Source organism: Gouania willdenowi, chromosome 22 (genome assembly GCF_900634775.1).
Source record: "Gouania willdenowi chromosome 22, fGouWil2.1, whole genome shotgun sequence".
NCBI lineage: Eukaryota > Metazoa > Chordata > Actinopteri > Blenniiformes > Gobiesocidae > Gouania > Gouania willdenowi.
In genome coordinates, this window is record NC_041065.1 from 1,926,982 (window position 1) to 1,954,189 (window position 27,208).

A 27,208-nucleotide genomic window follows, 5' to 3' on the forward strand; every position below is an offset into this window, starting at 1 on the left:
ACCTCAATGCTAAACATGTTGCTGCTAGCACCTCAATGCTAAACATGTTGCTGCTAGCACCTCAATGCTAAACATGCTGCTGCTAGCACCTCAATGCTAAACATGTTGCTGCTAGCACCTCAATGCTAAAGATGTAGCAGCTAGCACCTCAATGCTAAACATGTAGCAGCTAACACCTCAACGCTAAACATGTAGCAGCTAACACCTCAATGCTAAACATGTAGCAGATAGCACCTCAATTCTAAACATGTAGCAGCTAGCACGGACAATTAGCATGAACACTCGGACAGTGCTAACTGCTACATGCTCTGAGCACGCCGTGTTGCCAAAACTGGACAAGACAATGACAGGGCTCAGTTCCAAAATGAATAAGTCCTGATGTTTGGAGATTGACTAAAGTACACCGCAATATGACACGTAGCCCTTGGGACTCGTCTCAAATATAGAGGAATGTAAATGCCTGTCTGCATCTGTTCAAGTCTGTTAAAAACAATAAATGACTTTATAAATACACTTTGTTATATATCAATCTTTTGATCTGCCATAATAATGTGATTTAAAGCTGCACTACTTGAATCTCGAACCATGACAGAAATTGCGGAATTGAATAAAGCCAAATAAACCTGTTTTCCATGTAAACCTCAATTCAAAATGACTAGTAAGTAAGTCAGGAAGTAATGTTTATTTGTATAGCACCTTTCACAGACAGAGAAGTCACAAAGTGCTCCACAAAGTACATTTACAGTCATAAACCATGATGGTCATAAAACAACCCTTAATCTACTGGAATTAAAATGCTTTCTGAAACAAATAGGTTTTCAGTTTGCTCTTAAAAACATCAACAGAATAAAGTGAGCTCAAGGAAGGCAAAAGATTGTTCCAGAGCATCGGCCCGACGGCCTGAAAGGACCCATCTCCTCTGGTCCTGAAACAAGTACGAGGAACCATGAGCAGGTTCTGATCCAGAGATCTCAGCCTCTCAGAGGGGGTATAAGGACACAACCAGTCTCTAATGTAGAGGCTGACCATGCAAGACTCTGAAGGTTAGCACAAGGATTTTAAAATGTAAACACAAAGTGACTGGGAGCCAATGAAAGTCTGTTTGTGTGTCAGTAACCGAGTTTTGTACCTGCTGAAGATGAGACAGCTCCTTTTAGTTTAGACAAGAACATAAACTGTTACAGTAGTCTAAACGAGAAGACACAGAGGTGTGGATAATCATTTCAAGATCATCTCTGGACACAATTGTTCTAAGTTTAGAGATTTTCCTGAGTTGATAAAAAACAATTCCTTGTTTGCAGATTTGAGTGATGCTCTAAGAACATTGCTTTGTCAAAGGTAACGCCTAGATTTCTAAGGCTTGTTTTATTAGACAAACTCAGGTCGCCCAAATACTGGCGAATCCCTGGAATGGCATCATCAGGAGCACTCACCAGCATCTCTCTCCGTTTTGTCTGAGTTTAGTTGCAGGGAATTTGCACCGAGCCATTGTTTAACTAGTGCAAGACATTTCAGCAGTGAGCTTAATTTCTGGATCTCAGAGGTCTTAAAAGAGCAGAAAAGCTGAATATCATCAAGAAACAAATGATAGGAAACATCACCAAAGGTCTGGATAATTGGAAGGACATGGAGTAAAAACAAAATCCTGCCCAAAACAGAGCCCTGGGGAACCCCGCACAACTAATCGGCAGAGGCACTAAAGCTCCTCCCTGATAAGTAAGATAAGAACCACACAAAGACTGGTCCTGACATTCTGACCAGGTCTTTGATGACTGACAGTGTTGAATTCTGACTAGGACAGCTCATGTAAACACAAAGCAGAACACATTAAAAATCATCATCTAACCATGGCCATTGAGTTTGTAGTGTATAGTACATTAGTGGGACACTTACAACACAGTTTATGACTAGTGTGCCCACCTAAAAAATAAGCACATATGGTATACATCTGGGTATTTCTTGCATACTCAGTCATTTCATACTATCTAATGTGAACGCACTAAATACTCATTGAGACATTACACTTAGTATGAGTAGAACATTATAAAACAGCCTTAATTTAACTAAACAGATGTCTTTAATATAAACAGTGGTGGTATTTCTTTTCCTCTACGACTACAGACGAGGTTTCGTCTTGAACTGGGCACACGTATTGATCTCAGCAATCACTACAGAGTTCGTTTTAAATTATCACAATTATACATACGCTTTAGTAAATAAGTAGGTTTTGAATGAAATCATATCTCACAACGATATGAGTTGTCGACCATTGATTGTAATGGTCTGTGATTGTAGCCTGTTTTAGGTTATTGCTATTATACGGTATACGCTTCAGCAAATAAGTAGGTTTTGAGTTTCCTTTTAAAGGAGGAGAGAGAAGCAGCCTTCCGTGCTAAGACTGGGAGCTGGTTCCAAAGGGGAGGAGCCTGGTAGCTGAAAGCTAAAACACTTTTATTTGTACAGATTTATGTCTTTTATCAGATTTTTCCAGGACCGTGCAGAGAGCTCCAAAGGTGCAGGTGCTCAAATCAAAAAAGGGCACATATTACCGGTACATATCATGGTATCAGAAAGTTTCATATATATAACAGAAGTAGTTGGCATGGAGATGTTATTTTAACAGAATATATAAAACATATTTTAAGCAAAATGTTTTCAAAATGAACTGAGAGCTCAGTTTGATGATCTATGAATTCTGATCTTACTGACACTGCTGGGCTGAGGAGGAGATGAGGGAGGGGAGGGTCATGACAAAGAAATATAAAAGTAAAGTACATGAGCACACTGTTGGTATTTTAATAAACTGTAATAAACCATTAATACCAAACTGGAACATGGAACTGTAGACATCAAATAAGAACAGAGGAGATTAACTAAATCTTTTGTCCTAATAAAGATATATTAACATTTGTAATCAGCACTGTATTGATCACCTCATTTTATGATCTGACTTTATGTGTGTTTCATCACCTGTATACAGTTGCTCTTCTCTTGTTCTACTGTCTTTTCTATTCTTCTTTTGTCGTGGTCTTCTTTACTCAAAATATTTACAACTATTTACATTTATACTTTTTAGTTCTTAACATTTTGAAGTATTTCAGTGCCTTCTACTCTGATCTTTTCTCTGTTGTTTGTTCTTCATTCTCTGATCCACTCATATACAGTGTAAACCATTAATAAATCCTGAATGTATCTTCATCTCAACTATGTATTGTTGTTGTTACCTTTACTTTTTTAACCCAACTGGTTAGTGATCCACTACCCTGAGCTGCCTCACACAGCTCCGTCTGTTTTTGTTAAACGTGTCTCTCTTTGCGTGGCATCTTTGAACTAAAAAATGAAATAAAGATATTTAAAGGAAGATTAATTTATTTTTAAAAAAAAAGGGAAATGCCTAAGTAGAGCCTATGGAACAAACACACAATACGACAATGACTGACTAAAAGGAAATTACATGACACCTTTTAATAAAATAAAATTCCTTTAGATTTTCGGATTAAATCTTATTACATTTGTAACACAGTGGTTTTAGTGAGTCTCATTATAATGATAAATGTCCCATAAATAGAGATAGAAGTGGTTGGTTTTTAAACGTAGTTTCCAGTCTAAGCCACAGTTTGTTCCATTAGACACTGAACCTGTGTCAGGTGAGCAACAGTGCAGACACTTTTCTCTGACAGATGATGACTGATACTGGAGCATGGCAGTCCCTATCTTTAACGCTACATATTAATGTCATTGATTAGGTCAATAAATCGTCCCATCCTGACTAGTAAAACAACAAAATGTGGCTTTATGTTGTACATAGTATGAAAATAGTTGGACATCACTCTGATGTCTGTCAGAGTTTCACTGTAACAAGCTGGAACCGACGCACACAACTCAGGTGTGCACACAGCTGATCATCTCCACGACACAGCACCCACCACCCTCCCAAGACAAGGAGTGGACAGCATGGATAAAATATAATGAAATGTAACACATTTTGTCCCGTCTACAACTGGTAAATGTTAACATATTAGAAATGTTGATGGTCAATCCTTTGATGTGCTTGTGTTGCACTGCACTTATTCCAGGGTCAGAAGAATGGAAGAGGAAAAGAACTTAAGCAGACGGAAGAATACGCACAAGGCCAGATTTGAATGGGAACGCCCACATTTCAGGGCTGCTCCACCCAGAGTGGAACTGGAATCAAGACGCGCAGCGACTGACTAAAGTACAGGAGCAGAATAGCACGCAGCCAAAAAAAACGCTGCTGCGTGGCTTTTCTGACTTACACACGTGGGAGAATAGAACCCTACATAAATAATTAACCAATTAGTGCATTACATATAGATATATTCCGCCCAATAGTAATATTAATAACTAGGCAAGACCTGTATTTGCAAGGCGAATACGTACTGTATTGGCAAATTGGCAAAAACAACAACCTGTATCTGGATTTGTTGACAAGTTTGTTCTTTTTACTAATTAAATTTAACGTAATAATGCAGAAAAAACAGAAGATTGACCTTGACCTTAAATATGACCTTGAGCAAAGGTCAGGATCACACATTGAAAGGAAATGTTGTTCAATGGTACCAGTCTGAACACTGTTGAGGTCTCACTTTGTTGACGCAACCTTAACCTTGAGATTTTGGCTCCTAAAAAGGTCGACTGCACATCCTCGACATTGTCACTATGAGATTATGAGATGACATACGTGTCATTAGTGCTGTATTAATAGCCTAGGAGGAGTTCTACGACAAAGGAGTTGCTGAAGAAAAATAATAAGAACTCCTACGAGAACAATGTATTTGGCAATTTTCAATAACCAAATACAATAACAAACTCTAACAAATATATCAAACTAACATCCAACTGTTTATATTGTAGCAACATTTGTTGCACACACTTCTTGTAGAGTGTCCAGGTTTGATGACACACGCATTTAGATGTTAATACAGACACACAGACAACTTACTGTAGTTTACAAATCCTAATTCTACACACAGATTGAAACACACACACATACAGTAAAGGTAGACACATGGATTGGATTACGCACACACAAATAGTTTTGTTACAATAATGGCCCCCATATAAAATATTACATAAGGATGATCGACAAACTCTTCTTGCACAATTTGAACACAACTGGGCTTTTGTTTTTCATCCAGTGTTTTTATTTAAGCTAAAGTTCACACCTACGAAGCACAATGACTTCTCCTTGGGTTTGTAAACTGTGCATCAGTATTATGGTATACCGGGAACTCGTGGAATATGAAATGTTCCACGTTGTTGGAGTGAAAAAAAAAACAAAAACATATTTTTTGTTAGTGTGTTATTTTTGCCATTACTTAATTGCTATTAACGCATTAAAGTCCGTGCTCGAATGAGGATCTTTTTAGAATCAGAACCGAAGCATCAACTTTTTGTTCAAACTGTTTGTTTTGCTTTAAGAAGCTTCTCTGATTTTTCTTCGACTACTTTGTAATGATTTGTCTTGTGTTTTGCCAGTCCAAAAGCTACCTGTGTAGCAGCCAAGGAAGTGTGCTGAGCTTCACCATCGACTTTGGATCAGGATTCACACTCTCTGAAGGCACGTTCACGGTAAAGTGAAAACTCACAATCTGCATTTTATGGTGTCTTTTTTTTTTTTTCTGTAACTACTGCAAATCTGTTCAAAGATTTCCAGGACAGATTTTGATTTCAAGCAAGCATACACCAACATTTTTAATTTAACAAAACATACCCTGATGCTTTATCGTAATTTCCAGACTATAAACTGCTACTTTTTTCTCATGCTTTAAACCCTGCGGTTTAAACAATGATGCGGCTAAATTGTGGATTTTTCCAGGTTTTATAAGCTTCATGTCACCACAAAATTGAGCTCCGTCACATTAGACCAGGTGGAACAATGAAACTGTTAACATTAAATTGTTTTTGCTCGCACTTAATCATTCTGATCACTCATTTTGTCATGATGCACATCATAGCAACGACACGGAGAAATGTTGTCAGAGAGAGAGAGAGAGAGCAGCAGCAGCAGTGTGGATGCAGTAATAGTCAGCCAGTTTGTAATAGAAGAATAAACAGAATAAAGGTTTGTTCAGGATTGATCTGTGCTCTGGACTCTGAGGCTGATGGACAGACGGAGTGGAGATCAGAACAGCCTGTATACAGCTGATCTCTGCTCCTTCTACAGTAAAAGTCAGACAGTTTGTAATAGTAACATAACAGTATGATGTTACCAAATCACCACGTTGGATTTGTTCACAAGCGACTCGCTGTGATCCCTCCGCGGTAGTTCACGGTAAGAAGAGCAGATGAAGCGGTGTATCAGTCTGGTTCTAGTAAAAAGTGACCATAAAAAGCTGTAAATGGACTGATATGTAGACGTGGAGCAGTGAGGAGGAGACTTCATGTAGTAAAGAACAGATCAGTTGAAACACGGGAATATCCCTGCCACCTAACATGAGTACAGCAGCCCGCCTACCTGCCTGTTCTGATTGGCCGAGTTGTCTGACGTAGTGTTGTGGTGGTCAAGACCGGTCTTGGTCTCGAGACCGGTCTCGAGACCAAATTTTAAAGGTCTTGGTCTTGTCTCGGACTCTGAAGCATTTTGACTCGGTCTTGTCTTGGACTCGGGCTGCCCGGACTCGGGATTTTCCGTCAAGACCGTTCGAGACCAGCACTAATTCCTGCTATTTTTAAACATTTTTATAATGCGATAATAACACGGAGAAGAACGGGATAAAACAATCCTTTATTCATTATTTAATCCACCCTGTATAATGACCACAACCTTCCTTCTTGTGACTGAGTGACGTGTGTGACACATTCATACTGTGTGGCTCCGGTGTCAGTTTGGACCGCGGAGCGCAAGGGAGAAATGAACTAATCACCGGTAAAAATCCCAGTAAAACTCCTGAAAACAATCACCAGTAATAAATATTATCTCCCTGGTAAAGACAGTAGCTCTAATAACTGGTAAAATGATAAACTGATGATATTACAGCCTGTGAAGGCTGGATAGGTGACGCACTTACTCTGCCTCTGGGTCCTAGTGCCAGCCGAGCGATGAAGCCTGTTCCGTTTACCGTGTTTACTGAGGTCTGTGTGTGTTTAATAAGTCTGTGTGTGTTTAATAAGTTTGTGTGTGTTTAATAAGTCCGTGTGTGTCCGTGTGAAAGTCTGCATGTTTATGCATCTGTCCATCCACTCTTTTCATTATATCCATGTCTTTTAAGGCTTTATTACATAATGTCGGCTGTAGTCCGGGCCGCCGCCATCTTGGTTTTTGTCGTCACCAGCGCGTCATCGCCGCAGAGTTGCACTCAAATAATATTAAATATTTTTAAAGTGGTGGTTTTTTTGTGACTTTAGACTCCAATTACATGTATGTATATAATATGTTCCCCACAATATAAACAGGTTCAAAATATAATTATTTTTTATAGTTTCTGTTTCCACTGTATCCATAATAATAATAATAATATATATATATATATATATATATATATATATATATATATATATATATATATATATATATATATATAATAACTATTGATTAATTTGTTACATGACTTTTCCAGGGTTTGAGTTTGTTTTATTTAGTTTCACATCTACCTGTAGCTCTATGTTTTTTACACTGATGACAACTTGTTTTTGTTTTATTTCAGAAAGTTTCACTTTTACAGTTACAGTTGGAAATCTTTGTGAATTGAATATCCAGTTATATTACAGCAACCAAATTAAACTATATCAACTAAGTGAATTAATAAAAATAACCTGTTTAAAGGCTTTTTCAAACTAAAATCTTATCTTGTGAAATCTGTGACCTGTTAAACCTGAACAACTGAAAGAATCAGAATAAAGAATCATTATTTCTTGGTAGAAATGCTTTTAAACACTTGCTGTACATTCAGCTGACATAAAAATCTTGTTTTCAAATATGTAGAATAATTGTGAATGTATCAGTAGCAGTAGTAGTTTTAATATTTTAGTTAATTTTTTGCAGGCACCTTTTTTTTTGTCCGTCAAATGTATTTAAAATAAACTAAAATTAAAGAGAGATGTTATTTAACTGTTGAACCTTGCCATAATTTTATTTATTTATTTATTTTTTTAAATTGAAAAAAAAAATGTTTATGGTCTTGGTCTTGGTCTTGGTCTCGGTTTGTCTCGGTCTTGGTCTTGACTCGGTCTCGGCTCCCGAAAGTCTTGGTCTTGTCTTGGTCTCGGTGCATGCTGGTCTCGGGCAAGTCTTGGTCTCGGATAGTGCGGTCTTGAACACAACACTAGTCTGACGGGCACTCTCATCAGCCAATAGAGTGTGGTCTATGTTAGGCTGCGGCATTTGTGTGGATTTTTCTTAGAAAATTGCTAAATTATTTTAATACGGCCAATAAAACAGTGCACTTTACAGCCTGGAAATTACGATCATTTTCCACGGACTCACTCTGAGACGACTCCAGCACTGCATTAAAAATCCTCAGGCTTATATTGAGGTGCTTAATGTTTAAATGTCACGATAATACATACGTTCAACAATCTTTCACCTTCTTCACAGACCGTCTTATGGCGATACAAGTTCTCCCAGCTCAAAGGTTCGTCTGATGACGGGAAGACCAGGGTGAAGCTCTTTTTTAAGAACACTGAAACCCAGCAAATAGAAATGAAGGTAATAAAATATAAACGTTTTTTTCTTAATATGTGTCACTCATATTTATTTATTTTTATTACCTCTGCCAAAAAAGTGATCATTTTACCAGCGTTGACTTATTTATTTGTGATTGGCCAGGAACCAGGAACATGTATACAGTGGGAGTTATTTACAGATTCTGAAAGTGTGGATTCTAAGCTTTACAATGATGTCACGCACATAGAAATCAAATAATATCTGGAGAAGTTATGAATGTTATCACTCTCTAAAGCAGTGTTTCTCAACCGTAGTGGTCCGTGGTGTAATTGCAAGGGGTCTATGAAGATAAAAAAAGATCCAATGACATATATAGAAAAAGTATTATTTCTTTCAAATGTGACTTCCATCTGTTTCACAAGTGTTATTGTGAAGCATTTGTACATTGGTGTTGTGGGAAAACTTACAAAGTTCATGTTAAAGCTTGAAATTAAGCTAATGTTACAAACAAAGAAGAAATAGACAAGCAGTTATACAAAGAAGAAGAAACATGAGAGATGGCGAAGATTTTAAAAAAACAAAATAAAAAAAACACGTCTGACAAAAATCTGTTTTGCTCATTACAACCAGCAATGTTGTTGTTTTAATGCGATTTGTCCACAGTTCATATCTTTACGTTCAGTATATAGGTGAATAAAAGTGTTCAGGAACATTTTTATTCTTAGGAGTCACTTGTATCGACTGAATGCAATGCAGCAGGAAGAAAAAATCAATAAAAACCATCTTAAATGGATTATTTCTGTAGTTAAAGGCGGCGGATGAAGCAACGTGTCTGCATCGAGCGACTGGGAAGTGTTTCAAACAACTGACTTTAGCTATGAGTTACTCTGCTGCTGTTGTGATAAACACACACTTAAAGCTCTTCTATTTAGGTTTTTTGTTTGGCATCATTTGGTCAAAAATCTACCCTAACTTTTCAGCACATTGTATTTCAAAGTGTTCTGAGACGACTGGACCTCTGGGACGTCTTTTGGCTCTGCACTTCTTAAACGCTCCCCCTGGCTTTCTTTCTTTTTGAAATCAAATAACAATAACAAGTACTATAACTTAGTAGACTTTAAAGATAAATAAATACTTTTTAAATAGAAATAACGTTAAACTAAAATAACCAAAACAAATCTGAGTCATAAATAGAACTAAACATGTCTTTTACAGCAAACTATAGAGCAATTGAAGTGGGGGATCAGAACAAAGAGTTTTCATTGGTTAACATAATTGTGAGTTTTTGCAACTCACTAGTGGATTAGTTTGTGTTTTTGACACCTTTGATATCAAGGATACATCGGCTAATAATTACTCACTAAACTTTCCTTACACTCCTGGATGTCGACAACTTCACGTTCTGCAGCTCTTCTGCTCTGATTGGTCATTGCAGTGATGAACGCGCGTCACAGTAGAGCTCATGGAGCGCATACGTCTCAATCAGAGATCTTTTTACAAACCAAGTGCTCCATGAGCTGTTTTGGGCGTCACTAAATACTGGGCGTTCACGTCCTGCAGGTTGAAGTTGGCTGTTTCCATACCAGTCTCACAAATTCTACAAACCACAAACAAGAAAGCAGAGCTGTGCTAAAACAAGCTGTTTTCAAGAACAAAGTTTACCCTTTTCAGATTGAGAATACTTTATTCATCCCCGAAGTGGAATTTGGTTTCAGTTACAGTAAATCCCTTCCAAGAAAGCACGTATTCCATGGGAGTACAGGAGCGGGAGTACTGTGCATCGCAAGCCACGAGGCAGCGCCCCGTATTTCTTCTTAGATAAGAAGTGGAAAACATGAGGTAAGAAGAGAGGAAAAAAGGTCCCAAATGATGCCCCATTAGTGAGGGACACAATGTGGAATTAGAAAAAAAAACGCACAAAAGAAATCACAGTAGCAATTACAACAGCAAAATTTGAGGACAAAGTAGATGTGCATCACTTGCCCCTCCGGCTGCCACAGCGTGGGAAGGAGGGGGGACGGGGGGGCAAAGAAGGCATTGAAACATGATCCCGTTCGCTTTAAAACCTCTGATACTATTATTTGAAGAATGGAGGGAATTCTTTAGGACTAAAATATTTTGCAAAAAAACCCAAATGAAAATCCCTATTTTCCCAGAAAATTAAGATTTTCTAGTTTTTTCTCAGTATGTCTCATGTTGACATGTTTCATGGAGTTTTTGCCATGAAGTGTCACATTTGTTTATTGATTTAATCAAAAGTACTTAAAATGTTAAGCAAAGATAGACCTTAGGCCATGGAAGATTCCAATAAACTATGGATGGGATCCACATCAATATACTGATTCTAGAATTTCATAAAGACTGGATTTGGATAAAAGTCAGTGAGGTAACAGAAGAATGAAACTGACTGAGTCCTCTTCTTTTATATTTCTTTAATTTAAAATTTTAAAACAATTAGCATTTTTCTTTTAGTCATCCTGAATTTACTGAAGCTCTTTATGGTTCTGTTTGTGTCGAGGCGATACCTTTGATTAAAATAAGGTATTAAAGAGGGAAGATATAGGAACAGCTTATTTATAGAAACAAAAGGATGATACGACCTGGAGGCTCGTCAGTATCTGAAGAAAGGAAATCTCTCTTGTCTGAGATGTAACACAGATTTTTTTTTCCTTTCAAACACACGTCTAACTAACTTTTCATCTGTCTTTTCCTGTCCTGGTCTCATTCTGTCAAAATGTAGATATTATGACGATACGTTTCCCTGAACTGAAAAACTATTTGAAGTAAAGCTAGTGAGATGAGTGAATATCAAAATGAGTGTTCAAAAGGGAAGTTTGCCATTTTCAGCCTAATAATTATGTAATTATTAGATAATAACCCACCTAAGATGAATATCCTACAAAACAATGTAAAATAAATTCATTTGTTTTTTGTATGGAGTTTTAGATAAACTAGACATTTAGTGCAGGGATGCCCACACTTTTTTGGCTCACCATCTACTTCTATTACGGACAGTGCTTCACGATCTACTGTGTTGGGTTATAACAGTGAATAATCTGATTGTATGTTTAAACGACTAGGTCAGTGTTGTAGGGAGTATGTATTGCTATAGAAAAGTGGGAGGTTGAGTAGCTTTTTCATGGATGGTTAAATGAGGTTGTGTTTGAAGGTGTGACGTCATTACTGTAGAGGTTGGACTGATGACATCATCACTGTTGGGGTAGGGATGATGACATCATCACTGTGGAGGTGTATGACTGATGACATCGTCACAATGGAGGTAGGGACTGATGACATCATCACTGTGGAGGTAGGACTGATGACATCATCACTATCTAGGAAGTTAGCTGCTGTGATAGTTAGCTGCTCTTATTGTAAGCTGCTGGGGATGATGGAGCCGTTTTCGTTCCGCAAGGTGGCCGCATCTACAAACGCATCTACAGACGGTGGAGACGCTGCTCCTCACCTGCCAGAGAAAGACATTTTGCTACTAAACACCAACAAAGAAATGACCAAACTACGGGAAGAGATTCATCGCCTTTCTAACGAGCTAGAAAAGAAAGATGAATTACTCACCAAATATACAGGCACGGTTGTACAGCAGTCGGTAGCGCTGTCCTGCCTTCATAATATTCCATGTGACAACGACACAGTTCCCTGGGAGAATCCGGGTCCGGGACTGTCCCGTTCCACACCACACCTGCCATCGTGGGCTGAGGTTGTTGTCTGCGAACAAAGACGACAGAATAACACGGAAAATGTCGTCCCTCCTCCTTCGTTTACTCTCTACAATCGTTTTGAAGCTCTCTCATATGATGAAAATAGGGACAAACTCAGTCCAATTAAGCCGACCAAAACAACCGCCAAAAAAACGCCTCTACCACCGCCTGGATTAAATAAACTATACCATCCAACGTGAATCGATACAGACCGTGAACGAGTTTAACCTTCTCTTTAATATTCTAAAGGCATGTGGGAAATCAATATTTATTTCTGGCCCTCATACATTAAATAGGGGTATAGAATGATTTACTCGCCTTTTACAGCAGCACAACTTCTTACAATCCTGCTGCAAACTCCATAATTTCACATTTATTGATAATTTTGATCTCTTTTGGAAACATGCTGATCTTCAAAAAAGAGGTTCACCCTAATTTACATGGAGCACAAATTCTAAAATTAAATCTACAGTCTGTGAATCACAACTCCACATGCTCATGACTAGCTGAGAATAAACCGGCAGTTACAACAAACACTTCCATAGATAAGTCCCTTACTCATAACATAGAGCAATTATACCCCATAAACACTGTGCTGAGCAGTACAGAGCAACATGCAATACAAACTAAAGTCCACAATAGAGGAGTTAACCATAAAAATCTCATCAAAATTGAAATTACAAACAGAACACAAAACAATAAAACAAAAAAACATTCAATGTGGACTATTAAATACCAGCACACTTTCGTCTAAATCCCTCTTAGTGAGTGATCTTACAACTGACCATCAATTATGCCTCACAGAGACTTGGCCCAAAAATTTTAATTTTTTTGCACTTAATGAAGCCAGCCCTCCCAATTATGGTAATCACCATATTCCCCGTGAGGTCGGTCGGGGAGGAGGAGTGGCAGCAGTTTTTCACCCAAACTTATCAGTTACCCTAAAACCAAACTTAACCAAAATTCATTCGAAAGCCTCTCACTTGAAATCTGTAATCCCAAAAACAAGATAGAAAAACCCACTTTACTGGTTATAGTTTACAGTCCTCCTGGTCCATATTCGGAGTTTCTCTCTAAATTCTCTGACTTTCTCACTGATCTGGTGCTGAGCACTGATAAAGCTATCATAGTAGGTGACTTTAACATTCATGTTGATGATGAAAACAACAGCCTAAATAAATTATTTACCTCATGAATAGATTCAATTGGTTTTACACAAAATGTAAACAAACCAACTCATTATCTTAATCATGCCCTGGACCTTGTTCTAACATATGGTTTAGATATTAACCAGCTGACAATAGATCCTCAAAATCCTATTCTTTCAGATCACTTCCTGTTATCCTTTGAATTCAAAATATCAGCCTGCTTAAATTCTGAGAGAATAGTACACTTAGTAGATCACTGTCTGAAAAAGCTGTAGCAACTCCACTATTTAAAGATGTTCTTCCACTAATCAGCACTAATATGATGAACTGGATTAACACATCTCTAGTAACAGGTTATTTACCACAGGCCTTTAAAACCACTGTAATTAAACCTGTCCTTAAAAAACCAACCCTTGATTCAAGTGACTTGTCCAATTACAGACCAATATCTAATCTCCCTTTTATTTCCAAAATTCTTGAAAGAGTCATTACAGGTCAACTATGTGATCACCTACTTAGGAACAATTTATAGAGAGCTTTCAGTCTGGCTTTAGAGCCAATCACAGCACAGAGACTGCCTTAGTAAAAGTAACCAATGATCTCCTCTTAGCCTCAGACAGAGGGTTGATCTCAGTTCTGGTGATCTTAGATCTCAGTGCAGCCTTTGATACAGTGGATCATCATCTACTGCTGCAGAGACTGAAAAGTGTTTTTGGGATTAAAGAAACAGCGCTGGGTTGGTTTAAATCCTACCAATCAGACAGAACCCACTTTGTTCATGTTAATAATCTCATTATATATGCTTCCACTACGTAACATTATCAGAGAACATAATATAAATTTCCATTGTTATGCAGATGATACACAGCTTTATCTCTCAATGAAATCAGATGAAACTCATCAGTTATTAAAACTCCAGGCTTGTCTTAATGACATCACATCCTGGATGAGTCGTAACTTTCTCCTTCTTAACCAGGATAAAACAGAAGTGATTTTATTTGGTCCAAAACACCTCAGAGATAAATTATCAGAGTAAATAGTGTCTCTGGATGACATTACTCTGTCACCTAGCACCACAGTAAAAAACTTAGGCATTATCTTTGATACTGACTTATCCTTTAATTCTCATATTAAACAAATCACAAGGACAGCCTTCTTCCACCTCCGTAATATCTCTAAAATCAGGAATATCTTGACCCAGAGTGATGCTGAAAAACTAATCCATGCATTTGTTACATCTAGACTAGAATATTGTAACTCTCTACTGTCAGGATGTTCTAGTAACTCAAGAAAAAGTCTCCAGTTAATTCAGAATGCTGCAGCTAGAATACCAACAGGTACTAACAGGAGAGAACATATTTCTACAGTATTGGCTTCTCTTCATTGGCTTCCAGTAAAATCTAGAATAGAGTTTAAAATCCTCCTGTAAGCAAACAAAGCTCTACATGATCTAGCTCCTGTGTATCTTAAAGACCTGTTAGTGCCCTATCGTCCAGGCAGATCACTCCGCTTTCAGTCTGCTGGTCTCCTGGAAGTTCCTAAAGTGTCTAGAAGTAGAACAGGAGGCAGATCATTCAGCTACCAGGTTCCTCACCTTTGGAACCAGCTCCTAGTTTTACTACAGGAGGCTGCTACTCTCTCCACCTTTAAAAGTAAATTCAAAACCTACTTATACGCTAAAGCATATACTGCATAATAGCGTTAACCTAACCACTAGGAACAAAGCTCTAAACTTAAAAATAGGAACTAAGAACTAAGATTATATAGTAGAACACCAACTTTATATTCAAACATGATCCACCATCTACACATAGCTCTAATGGGCTGTAATGAGATGTTTTGTCCAGGAACATGGTTGTGCCAGGTTGTAGACAACCCCCCACTTCTGTCCCTCGTTGCTTAAACCATCATACTGCTCACAGTGCTTCACACCATTTACACTGATATCCACCCCAAATATATATATATATATATATATATATATTTCCTGCAGTCTGTGCCTTCTCCTCGCCCTCCGCTCTCTTTTCTGTTTCAGGTGTCTTGATGCTGGAGCTGGCAGTTCTAGATCGCTGGCTCACGGCTCAACTAATCTGGGACACTCGGATGGACTAATCAATGGTTCGCGGCTCAACTAGTCTGGAACATTGTGATGGACTATCTTTCTATCATATTCTATTTGCACCTCTGTTCACTAACCCCAACCAGTGGAAGCAGATGGCTGCCACCTCTGAACCTATCTTCCTATACAAAAGAGGGAGTTTTTTCTTCCCACTGTCGCTAAATGCTTGTTCATGTGCATCTTGTTGGGTTCTTTCTTCTTTTTTACTATGGACTTTATATTTTGTTTAGCGCTTTGAGATGACTTTGTTGTATTTTGCGCTGTATAAATAAAGTTGAATTGAATTGAAGTGTTTGTGCAGCAGACAGAGAAGTCCACCTCCAACTGAACTTCATCAAATGTCATTTAGTGCTTCTGTGCACTCACCTCTCCACACTAATGTTCATTTAAATAAGGCGGTCTCAACCACATTTATACGCCGCCTATTAGCGCCGCAATGTTAGTGAATTATCCACAGCAGGTGAGGAAACAGCACCCCCGAAGGACTTGGGGACACAACTGGTTTACCGCCTTTTATATTACCCATTGAGTTTCACTTGTTCTTTAGAATAACTTCATGGCTTCCACACACAGAGGCTGTCTGACGATGCTGCTGATAAATGGATCCGTTGGGGTCAGTTTGACTGTAGGAGGGTCTTCTTCTACTGATTATTAGAGGTTGTAAATGAACATTATAGTGTACTAGCGCCCCCTCAAACTGAGGTCAGAAGGTGAATTGTTAGGTTTAATTTCTGCTATACGTTCAGTTCTCATTCATTGATGAAGTCTTGTGACTCACGTGCACAATCGACACGAATTACCTCCGCGTTTAACGCGTTGGCACCACTGGTTTAGTGAAATTTCAGTTGTCACCCTACAAAAGTTGACTTTGTCGTATTTAGTGCTGAAACTGAAGTGATAACTAACCACGTCTTTCCTCTGCTTCACTTTTCAGGAACTGGAGTTTGCAAACCTGACTGCCGTCCTTCACTGTATTCACTCTTTTATTGCTGCCAAAGTGGCCTCCATGGACCCTTTGCTCATGGGCACTCGTGGTTTCCCTGGAATCCCGTAAACACTAAGAACTGTTCTCACTGTGACGGACTCTGTGCCACAGGAGCATCTGTGCACAGTTGAACCCTTTCTACCAGTAGTTCCTGTTATTTTTATATGAAGTATTTGTAAAAGACTATCAAAGCAACAACTGGTGATATACAGAGAAATGGAGAGTGTTCATATTTTTTTAGGTGTGTGACAAATACTGATGGAGAAGTTCCCAATTCTTCCTTTTCTGTCTTCATTTCAATGTTGACTGGTTTTTGTTATAAAGGTGAGATAAATAACTGCCTTAATGACGTCCTGACACTAACACATTCATTTTAAAGTGTTCTCATGTATTCTGATGCCACATTCAGTACCATTTACATTAAAGTGTTCCTTTTACTGAAATAAGATCAATCACATGATCACATGACCCCATAGCAGGGCTGGACTGGGACAAAGATCTTAAGGGGGTGCAAGCCTTTGTCTGCTCTAAGGCTACCAAAATTAGATTTGCAAACATTTACTAAAAACATGATAAAGCCATTATTAGGTCACTGATGCTCAACATGTGGCTCTTTATGTCTTAATTTTAAATTAATCCCACAAAAAACCTTAAAAGGGGAACACATTGAAACCCATTTTAATCTATTTATTCTGGACATGTTTTCAAATTTCTTTGTCCCATTTTTACCTCTTTTCATCATTTTTTGACACATTTCTCTGATTTTAGGTACTATTTGCCAATAAGTGCTCCATTTTCCCCCCTATTTTTTGTCCATTTTTGCAAATGGTTTATGACACTTTTATCCAATGTTTGTCCTTTTTGAACTATTTTTCGACACTTTTCATTCAGATAAGTTACCTTTTGCCCAATAAATACCACTCGTTTCCATTTCTCCCTACATTTGGCTTCTTTTTGTTCCACATTTCTGCCCTTTTTCACTATTGTTGGCCACCATACCGGCCCACTTTGGGTCGACCGCCCACTTGGACGATGCTCGGTTTTCCAGATGGCCAGTCCACCCCTGCCCCATAATCTATAATTATTATTTATAATCTTCATTTGATTTGATAGCTTTGCATTCTTAAATACATGCTGATTTCTTTTGTTTCCTTTATTATTATTTATGATTTTAATAGTTGAACAAACTGTATCCGTCACATTTACTCTCGTCTCTTTTGTTGACCAAACTGTCAGATGGCTTTAAGTTTACAATAAAATAATGGAATTAATATCCATTTGTTTCACCTGAAAATACAACAGATTAATTTCATTTTCATCGCTTCATTCGGTGCCAGGCCGTCCTGATAATTTCAAATTCCGTATTGTTTTGATGCTGTTACGAGCATGAGTGTTAATGAACTAATATTAGCAAATGCTACAACTTCAGAAACATTACATCTCATCTCGTTACTTGCTGCAATGTTAAGTTACAAATTTCTGTTTTGTAATAAACTATCCACAAATCCCCAATGTGCATTGTACTAATTAATGAATTACTTGATTTATTGTGTCACTAGCGCAAGGTTTTTCAACCTTGGGGTCATGACCCCACGTGGGGTCACCTGAAATATCCAATAATTGATAAGAAAAAAAACATTACTGGTTATAAATTACTTTTTCAAATCAAAACACATAATTTTAAACAATGATATTCTATACTTACTTTTATACTGAAATATAAATGTAGTTTAAATAGTATTTGTAACACAGCAAAACAAGCATGATTAAAAAACAAATTCTAGAAAAACTAAATGTCTTTGAGATCGGTAAGAAATCTGTTTTATCAAAATGTGGTTACGACCCAAAAAGGTTTGGCAACCACTGGAATAGTGGGTCTCATATAACGATAACATTATTATTATTATTAATAATAATAGCTGTATCCTGTCATAGAGCTCTATTCTCTATTCTATGTGTCCACATTCTAATGAGAAGAGCCGAAATATTAGACACTGCTGCTTGTGCACATACATGCCAACTAAACAAAGCACCTGAGACTTCATGGGTTGAACCAGTTCAAGTGCTGTGGTGCTTAAGAATGAAACCAACCTAACCAGCTTGGAACAATATGCACACACCATGACATAATGGAGCTCATAACATCACATGGTTCGCTGTAGATTTTACAGAAGTATTTATTCCTTTCACAATCACAGCAATAAAGGATTCAATTTGAATATTTGTATCCTTATATGAAGCTAATTATGGGACATTTGTTGTAACTCAGAAATTATTTTACATTACATACATTTTACCTAATTTGCATGCCTATTCAAATTGTATTTATTTTTTAAAAAGTATTTTAATTGAACTAAACAAAACTGCTGGAATGTAGAATCTTTACTGACAAAATGAATAAAATCCTGATAAAGCGTAAATCTAAGCAAGATTAGCAAAACCAACACTGCTTTGATCCATTGGGATTTTAGTTTCTCCTGTTGCAGATTATTTATAAGGCATATCACTAAAAAAAAGAAATACAATATGAGACAAACAGTCCCCGTTTACTGAGATGTTGGGGAACAAATGTAACACATTCAGTGTGTCATGAGCATACAGGGGTTCAGTGGTTGGGAACCAAACATTGATGTTTGTAGAGATACAGCTGAGTTCATCACCACATACTCAACATTGTTACGTTAATCCTACTTACTTCAAGTAGGAATTCCAAGCACTTCTCCCAGCTACAGTCGTCATAAGTCACTCCATCATAAGCACTGTGGAGCAGTGGTGACTGGTGCATTTTTCTCCGGGGGGGGGGGGGGGGGGGGGGGCTGCAACACACCCATAAACGAGCAAGAACAAATGTAGTATAATGCAGTGAGTGAGTGTTTGCCAGGGTTATTATACTTATTGAAATTTGTTTCGTTTTTCTGATTTTTTTTTCTGCAAGCCAGTCTGGTGACCAGTGCGAAGCTTGGCTATGATGGTGGTGGCTGTGGACAGAGGGAAGGAGTGAGTGGTAATAGCTAAAACAGGTATTTGGGATCAATGAGTCTAAGGTTAAGCCCAGTACGAGTTTATCCCACAGCCCAAGGCCAGTGCATCGTAGATCTGTGTATGTGCTACTGCAAACCCAAGCGCTGCCCCGGACCCGAAGATGCATTCAGGCCGAGGACTCAGCACACCCCGCCACCAACCCCAAAGCCCCCCGCCAACAGCCAACAACCATACCCCTGCACCCAATCCCCCAAGGGGAGGGCCCAGAGTACCCCCCGCCTGAGACTCCAGCCGCCATCAAATCATTACTAAAAACCCACCTGTTCAAACTGGTTTTTCCATAAATCCCCTTTTTTGTTTTATTTTCCATATAAAGCATCATTGAGTGTCCAAAAAAGCACTATAAAAATGTGATGTATTATTATTATGTTTATTATTGTTATTAAAAAAGATTAAAAAAAATACAGTAACACGCTTCATATGAACATTTCCTCTTCGAGGGAACATTAGCTTCATAGCACAAGTGACCATTGCTATTACCGGTTCATACCTCAACTCATCCTGACACTTGCTGGGTTTCCATTAAAGATTTTTGCAAAATAAAGTGATATTTCTAAATGTTGACAAAGTATAATTGAGCTCTGAACGTATTTCCATTGAACGTTGTTTTGGGGAGGAGTCTCGTAACTCCCGTGAAATCTCATCCCGTGAGACTTCTCTACAGAAAGACGGACGTTCTGAACCTCCTTAGAACACTCTGTATTCACGTCTAATGTGACATTAACATTTTTGAGTATAATACTAAGAAATGTCTGGGTCTCCTTTTCTGTCTACACGTACCGCGTCATGTTTTCTCGCAGAGCAGTGGTCATGTGACCAAGTGAATCACGTTCTGTGACGTGTATATGTGGAAATAGTGTTTCCATGGCGCTTTTGCAACACATTTCAATATTGAAACGTCTGAAATTCCTCCTCATGAAAGCGTAAAAACTTTTTAGCGATACTTGAGTGTTTTTTTTAAAGTCAGGTGTTTCCATTACCTGATTTTATTGCGCTATTCAGATTTTTCGCATTTCCAAGGGTAATGGAAATGTAGCTAATGACATTTAAAAAAGACTAAAGCCTAAAACAATCTTAGCATTTAAACTGAGAACTGGAAAAAAGGCAAAGAAACTGTGACAATTACAGCAGTGCTGGATAAAGCAAAAATTCCTTTGACTTGAGGGACACATTGACCAATTTAAGGAGGGAGACGTGGTGTTGGTGTGCAGAAAAAAAGAGCTTTGGGAAGCACAAAAGAACAGAATCAGTCAGCTGAGTCTGTATTTCTCCGTATATAAGGACTGACTGCACTGTGCACACACGCTGGACTGACTCTCCATCTGAAAACTATGGCCTGCTACTCCTTCTGCGTTCTTCATTTAATGCTCGTCGTCCACATAATGCAAAGTTCTTCTTCTGCAGTCGATACAAGCCTGAACTGTAAGTATCATGTGGCTTTTATTCTTCATTAGAGTTCAAACATTTATAAAAGATTAGAATAAAATACCTCCATCTGTGAGTGTGCAGAAGCAGTGAGTTGATGGTTTATGGAGCTTTAAAAAATGTGAAATCATCAAACTGCATAATTACTTTGTTCACTCGGCTTGAAAAAAGTAAACCATTTGTCGGATTTTCAAAACATTCACTCTTTTTGAGTGAATAACAATTATGAAATGGATAAAAACTCCTAAATCGTCTTCAGAAAACCACTTCCTTAAACTATGGATCATTAGCACAGACATACAGTATATAAAGCAACATCTAAGGCAGAATATAAAGTGTTTACCAGCTGAGGCTAAATATCAGAACCCATCAGGACCATAACATTATCGAGTCAACTTAAGTCCATTTGTTAGAGAAAATGAAAAAATAAAAGAATAATATATGAGGATGAAATTCAGGGAAGCACAAATCAAATTTAACACTGTGAAACGTACATTTAATAGAGGTCTTTCATTGCACATTGAACACCTACAAACCCACAACCCTCTCAGTTTTGGAACAAAATGAATAGATTAGGTCCTAAAAAGTCTTATGGGGTTCCCATGGAAATACAACTGGAGAACGGGGAATGTGCCTCTGTTTTAGGAATTGTAATAGATAAATGGGAAAAGGATTTTGTGGACCTGTTCTCTTCATTTGATAATGCTTTCCTGAAGGAAATGATCTGCTTAAAAGAGGTAATGGAGTCTGAAATGTCGAAAGATGTATATAATTGTAATAGGTTTTTGAATGAACCTTTTTCATTAGAAGAGGTAAAAAGCATAAAACATAAATTGAAAAAAGCTATTGATGAAATTTCAAATGAAGTGTTAAAGTCTCCAAAGTTGTTAAGTATACGATAAGAGTTATTTCAGTCCTGCTTTGATAATGGCATGATTCCCACTCAGTGGCACAAAACTATCATTAAACCAATTTCTAAATCTTCAAAAAAATGATCCTAGAATACCAGAGGTCCTATTAGTCCTATTAGTTGTATGTAAAAATTGTGTTGTTTGATTTTAAACTGTAGGCTAGTTGACCACCTTGAGAGAACGGGTGAGCTGATGGATGAGAAAAATGGATTCAGAAAAGCTAGAGCATGTATTGATCATGTATATATAATCACTACAATAACACGTGTGAGAATAAAAGAAAAGACATTTGTCTGTTTCATTGATTTTAAGAATCCTGGATAAATAGGAAACTTCTACAATATAAGTTATTAAGTGCTGGTGTGAAGTTTTATTCTGTGTTGCTTGTGTTCAGGTTAATGAACACACAACTGGAGGGTTCCCCCAACTATTTGCTTTTGTCTCCAACATTGTTTTCTATTTATATCATTGATTTAGCTTTTCAAATTAAAGCCTCTAATGTTGGCGTTAAAATGAATGATCAGATTGTTGGAATGTTATTATGTGTGATGTAACTCTACTGAATGAACATGAAGATGATCTATAGATTATGATAAATAATGTTGCAGAATGGTGCTGGAAATGGAGACGAGGATAAAACATGAGTAGTACATTTCAGACAGAAATCATTAGTAAGGAGTCCAGTTATTTTCAATGTAGGCACTAAAGTGCTATTATATACTGATCAATACAAATATCTTGGCTTGACATTGGATGAACATGTGACTTTTAAAGAAGCTGTGGGTGTTCTAACTCTGGGGTCTGTGTTGAACAACGTTAAACATTGTGTTAATCTGGGATTTCAGACTTATACACAACTTTATCATTCATGTGTGTGTGTCCAGTGTCCCATTATATGCCTGGGGTTTGGGGGTTCCGGGAACATCCAAGCTGTAATTCTGTGAATGGAGATATGGGATTGGAGCCTCAAACATACTGTAAATGTGAAATGTTTCAGCTTTAGAATAGATTTGTTTAGATGTCGGATCAGAGACTCACAAAAAAGGTCTTTATTTGGGATGTTTATCATTGTCACCCTTGAGTTAAAATGTCTATTTCGTATGAATAATATGTCCTTTATTGTTCTAAATAAGTGACCCTGTGATATCCAGGAGGTTAAGAGTAATATGTTTCTTATGTACAGAGAGAAATGGTCTGTTAAAGGTGTGTTTCAAGGAAGGAACCTTTGTTTTATCAGATTTTAGTTCAGAAGCCTGGGAAAAAAGACAGAACACATTATTTACGATTGAACTGTGCCACGAGTCTTTGTAATGTTATGAAATGTTAATGTAAATCACTGCAACTGTCTTATAAACCAATGAGGGTTGGGCACATTGTGTAAATTCAATCAATCAACAATCATATGGTGACTGACTGGATCAGGTAATTCCCATAATGCAACTCCTGTAGAGTAGCATTTTTGAATGACTTTGCTTTTTGCAGCAGTGGTCCCAAACCCCCGGTCCGTGGACCTTCTGCTACCATGCCACAAAAAAAGAATAAAGTTTAGAAAAATATATCTATTTAATTTTTGTATGTTTTATTTTGAAATATTCCTACTTTACCTGTGAGTGGAATAAAAACTAATTTATTTAATTACATAAATAAAATAAAATACTCTAAACAAAACAAAACAAAAAAAACAAAAAAACGGGACAAGAAATAATTATAGAAACAAAATAAATAAGTCACTGCACAAAATATGGTATTATAGAAACCAGCATTATAACAGCAAATTATGATAATTACACAAAATAACTGTATTACACTTCTTACAGAGACATCTTTATTGTTTAAAGTTATAGTTAATATAAAAAAATATTAACATGTAAAAATGATATACAATGTAGTGTAGTTCAATTATTGTGGCCTTGTTTTTTCATTATAAAAAGTAGTACTAATATTTAAAGCTGGGATACTTGATGTATTTTCTTTAAAAAAAAAAAATATTAGAGTAGTAAAGTAGTACTAATACTTAATATAAAATATAATAATAATATAAATACTGCAAGATAAGATACAGACAGCTCTGCTCATAAACATACTACAAAATAAATGTTCAATGAGCATAAGTAGTGTGAAAAAGTTTAGACGCTAAACCAGATTTAATCAAATAAAATCATCACCTCCTGTTTGTAAACAGTGACGTTCCGTGAGCACTAGGGTTGGGTAGGCAGGGCGTTGCAAATCCAGACCACCAATGTCGACACCAATGACAATTTCATATGTTCTGGCTGAAAAGTGTTAATCTAACTAAATCAAGATTGTAAAACACCATTAAAGAAACATAAACAATTAATAAATAGCATCCTCCATACTCTCCCAACAAGATATATCTCATGACACGGTAGCGCATCCGTTGTTTGTGTTGGAAACAGAAACACGGAGAAAATGACAACAACAACCTTTTGTACCATTTACTGTGTGAAAGTACCAACAATGTTCTGACCTTACCTTTGCTGAAGGTCTGGTAGCTCAGGTGTTGGTCTCCATCTTTTAAAAGCTGTTGTTTTTCCTCAAGTTTCTTTATCGTCTTTAGCGCTGTCATCCTGCCTGTAGTGTATTAATCCCGCCCACTAGCTAGAGAATGTAACAGTGGCCACACTGTATCAATTCACTAATGCACTGTGAACGTACGTATAGCATTTAGCATAGCACGGTTACGTCCAAAGGCAGCGTAGAGAGCTGCCTTAGGACATAAATGGTTTTCATATTGAGGAACTGACTGTGCATACGCAAACACATAAAACACAGGCTATGGGGCCAGAGGCAGAGCAGCAGCGTGCTTTTGGGAGAGGGTGTGGCCTCCTCCTGCCTTACGAATACAGCACCGGAGTGAGTTTTGTGCAGCGTCTATGCCGTATCAGGAAATAGCCGTGTTGAGTCATTTTGGCTATGAAAAGCACAAAATGCTGACAAACTTATAGGTACTGTAGGCTGTAGGAAAAATAAATTATATTTATTATAATTATAATTAAAACAAATAATCAAAATGAGTATTTCATTTATTTCAATTCACCCTTGGGTAGGCACTGCCTACCCTGACTGCACGTCACTTGTTTGTTAAAATGTGAAAAGTGAATCATCTGTAAAGAGATGAAGAGAAATGGAGCTTTTTTGTATCCATTAGGGGGAGTGAAGACATTAGCTGTGTTTGGAAATAATGATCATGTTTCTTTTCAGCTTCATCCATCAGAGATTTACTAGTGTCCTCACACCAGGAGAGCCTTCAAATACAAACACAGATCTCACTTCGTCCCAGACAGAGGTTTGTACCCCCATTGTTTTTAAATCTTGTGTTTAAATTGCTCAAATAATGAGAACATTTTATCATTTGTCAATAATTCTCGCAGGAGTCCATTATTGTCTTCCATGAAAGCATTTCCATTCCAGCGGCATAATGAACCAGAGACCACAGAGATTCTTCAAGCTGCAGAGCTTTTCCACAGAACTCTAGAAGTTGTAAAGAAAAGAGCAAAACAGAGATTTAACCGAGACACTACAGCACAAGGTAGATCATACAGTAAAATGAAATGTTTCCATCTCCTTTAAAGCTGTCTAAAACTTCCATTTAGGGTTGCCACCTTTCAGAACAGAAAATAAGGGACACCCACCAGACCGTGAACTAACTTTATTGCCCCATGTAGCCCTTAGCTCATGTTATACATTATTTATTAGTGTCTCAGGCTCGTCTACACTCTTTCCTGTGTCTCGTTCGACATTTACCTTGAATTTAGTCCTTTTTATTCATTTATTTCTGATGTTTTGCTCATTTTAGAAGAGCTGTGACACAAATGATTGATGATAAAAAAAATGATGATGATAAAAAAAATCTAGAATGTATAAAAATAAACTGAAATGTTTCTGTGTCCCTCCTGAAAGGTGTTCAAGTACCCCAGTTTGGTAACCACTAGAATATACAGAAATCTCTACAAACATTTTTAACCTAGGGAATAAGAAAAAAATTATATATATATTTATATATATATATTCATGTATGTATTTATTTAATGTTAATGTATCAGTAAGATTTGTTTGTTAAAAGGCCCTACATATTATACCTATTTATTTTGCCTAATACTACTGTAATAATAAATACATTATCTTTCATTTGACTTTAAAACCTCCACATTAACCTCCTAAACATTAAATCAAATCCCCGTAGTCTATTAAATCTGTCCTCAGGAGATGATGGATGGATGATTGTTCATATCGACAGTCACATGTTATTGTATCAATGATCTGTTAGCATTAAAATCACTACATGCTGTAAAATCACTTTACTGCTGGTTCCTGTTAATGATTACTATATAATTATGGTCATAATAATATACTTACAGTTTATATACAAGTCAACATGTTGCATATTTACTGTTAATTTCACGTTGCTTGTCTTTAAGTTAGACATTAATGTTTTATTTTCATTATATATTTTATTATAATTTCTCATCCTCACTCATGTGGTTCTCTGGTATTCACTAATGACTTATTAGACACATTTATTACAGACTTTACATTATTTAACACTTTATAAACAGTGTATATTTATGGAGCTTGTGATTGGATGATTTTTCATGGTGACTTACGTGGTTCCTTCTGCTGTGGTAGACGTTATAATATCAGTTATTAATCTAACAGAACGTGTAACTGTGTCACATCCTGATGGTCTTTATGAAGATAAACTCTATGTTATATTTTACAACGTATTTACACCAGTTCTTTGTTTTTATCACCAGAACGTCTTCATTATCATCTCTGTTCTGTTGTTTCTGGGTTTGTTGCTGATGTCAGCACTAATCTCTGAAATGGTCTGGGTGGAAGTTCTCACGAGGCTAGTGACGGCGTTCAGTTCAGTAAGGCATCTTTTAATTATTATTACATTAAAATACTGGAAAATAATAATACCGGACGATGGCGGGAAAGAGGAGTAAAATACGGGAGTTTCCCGGCCAAAACGGGATATTTGACAGGTATGCTCCCGGGTCACTCCCCCCCCCCCCCAGTCCGCCCCTGCATGAGGCTGTTTGATGTCACACACTCCACAATGTGACACTGAAAACTCTCTAAAGTTGGACATTTAACAACGTTGCTAGCCTTGGCATTTCCTGCGTTTTATTTTGTTCATTATTCCCAGATTTAGTAGTTTTTGTGTGTGTGTAGTGTGTGTGGTGAGACATTCTGACAGACATGACTA

The 27,208-nt window shown here is 37.3% G+C and overlaps 2 protein-coding genes across 2 annotated transcripts in view; both read left to right on the plus strand.

The window, feature by feature from the left end:
* The window catches only part of sntg2 (syntrophin, gamma 2), a 144,966-nt gene extending 127,150 nt beyond the window's left edge, over nt 1-17,816 (plus strand). Inside the window, exons 15-17 of the mRNA XM_028438657.1 lie at nt 5,500-5,592; nt 8,558-8,668; nt 16,547-17,816. Of these exons, the coding sequence (XP_028294458.1) occupies nt 5,500-5,592; nt 8,558-8,668; nt 16,547-16,666 (324 nt within the window). The 3' untranslated portion in view covers nt 16,667-17,816. The remainder of the gene's footprint in view (nt 1-5,499; nt 5,593-8,557; nt 8,669-16,546) is intronic.
* Nucleotides 17,817-20,986: 3,170 nt separating this feature from the next.
* tpo (thyroid peroxidase) overlaps nt 20,987-27,208 on the plus strand; it is a 33,273-nt gene continuing 27,051 nt past the window's right edge. The window contains exons 1-3 of the mRNA XM_028438169.1: nt 20,987-21,061; nt 25,198-25,282; nt 25,368-25,525. Coding sequence (XP_028293970.1) covers nt 21,004-21,061; nt 25,198-25,282; nt 25,368-25,525 — 301 coding nt within the window. The 5' untranslated portion in view covers nt 20,987-21,003. The remainder of the gene's footprint in view (nt 21,062-25,197; nt 25,283-25,367; nt 25,526-27,208) is intronic.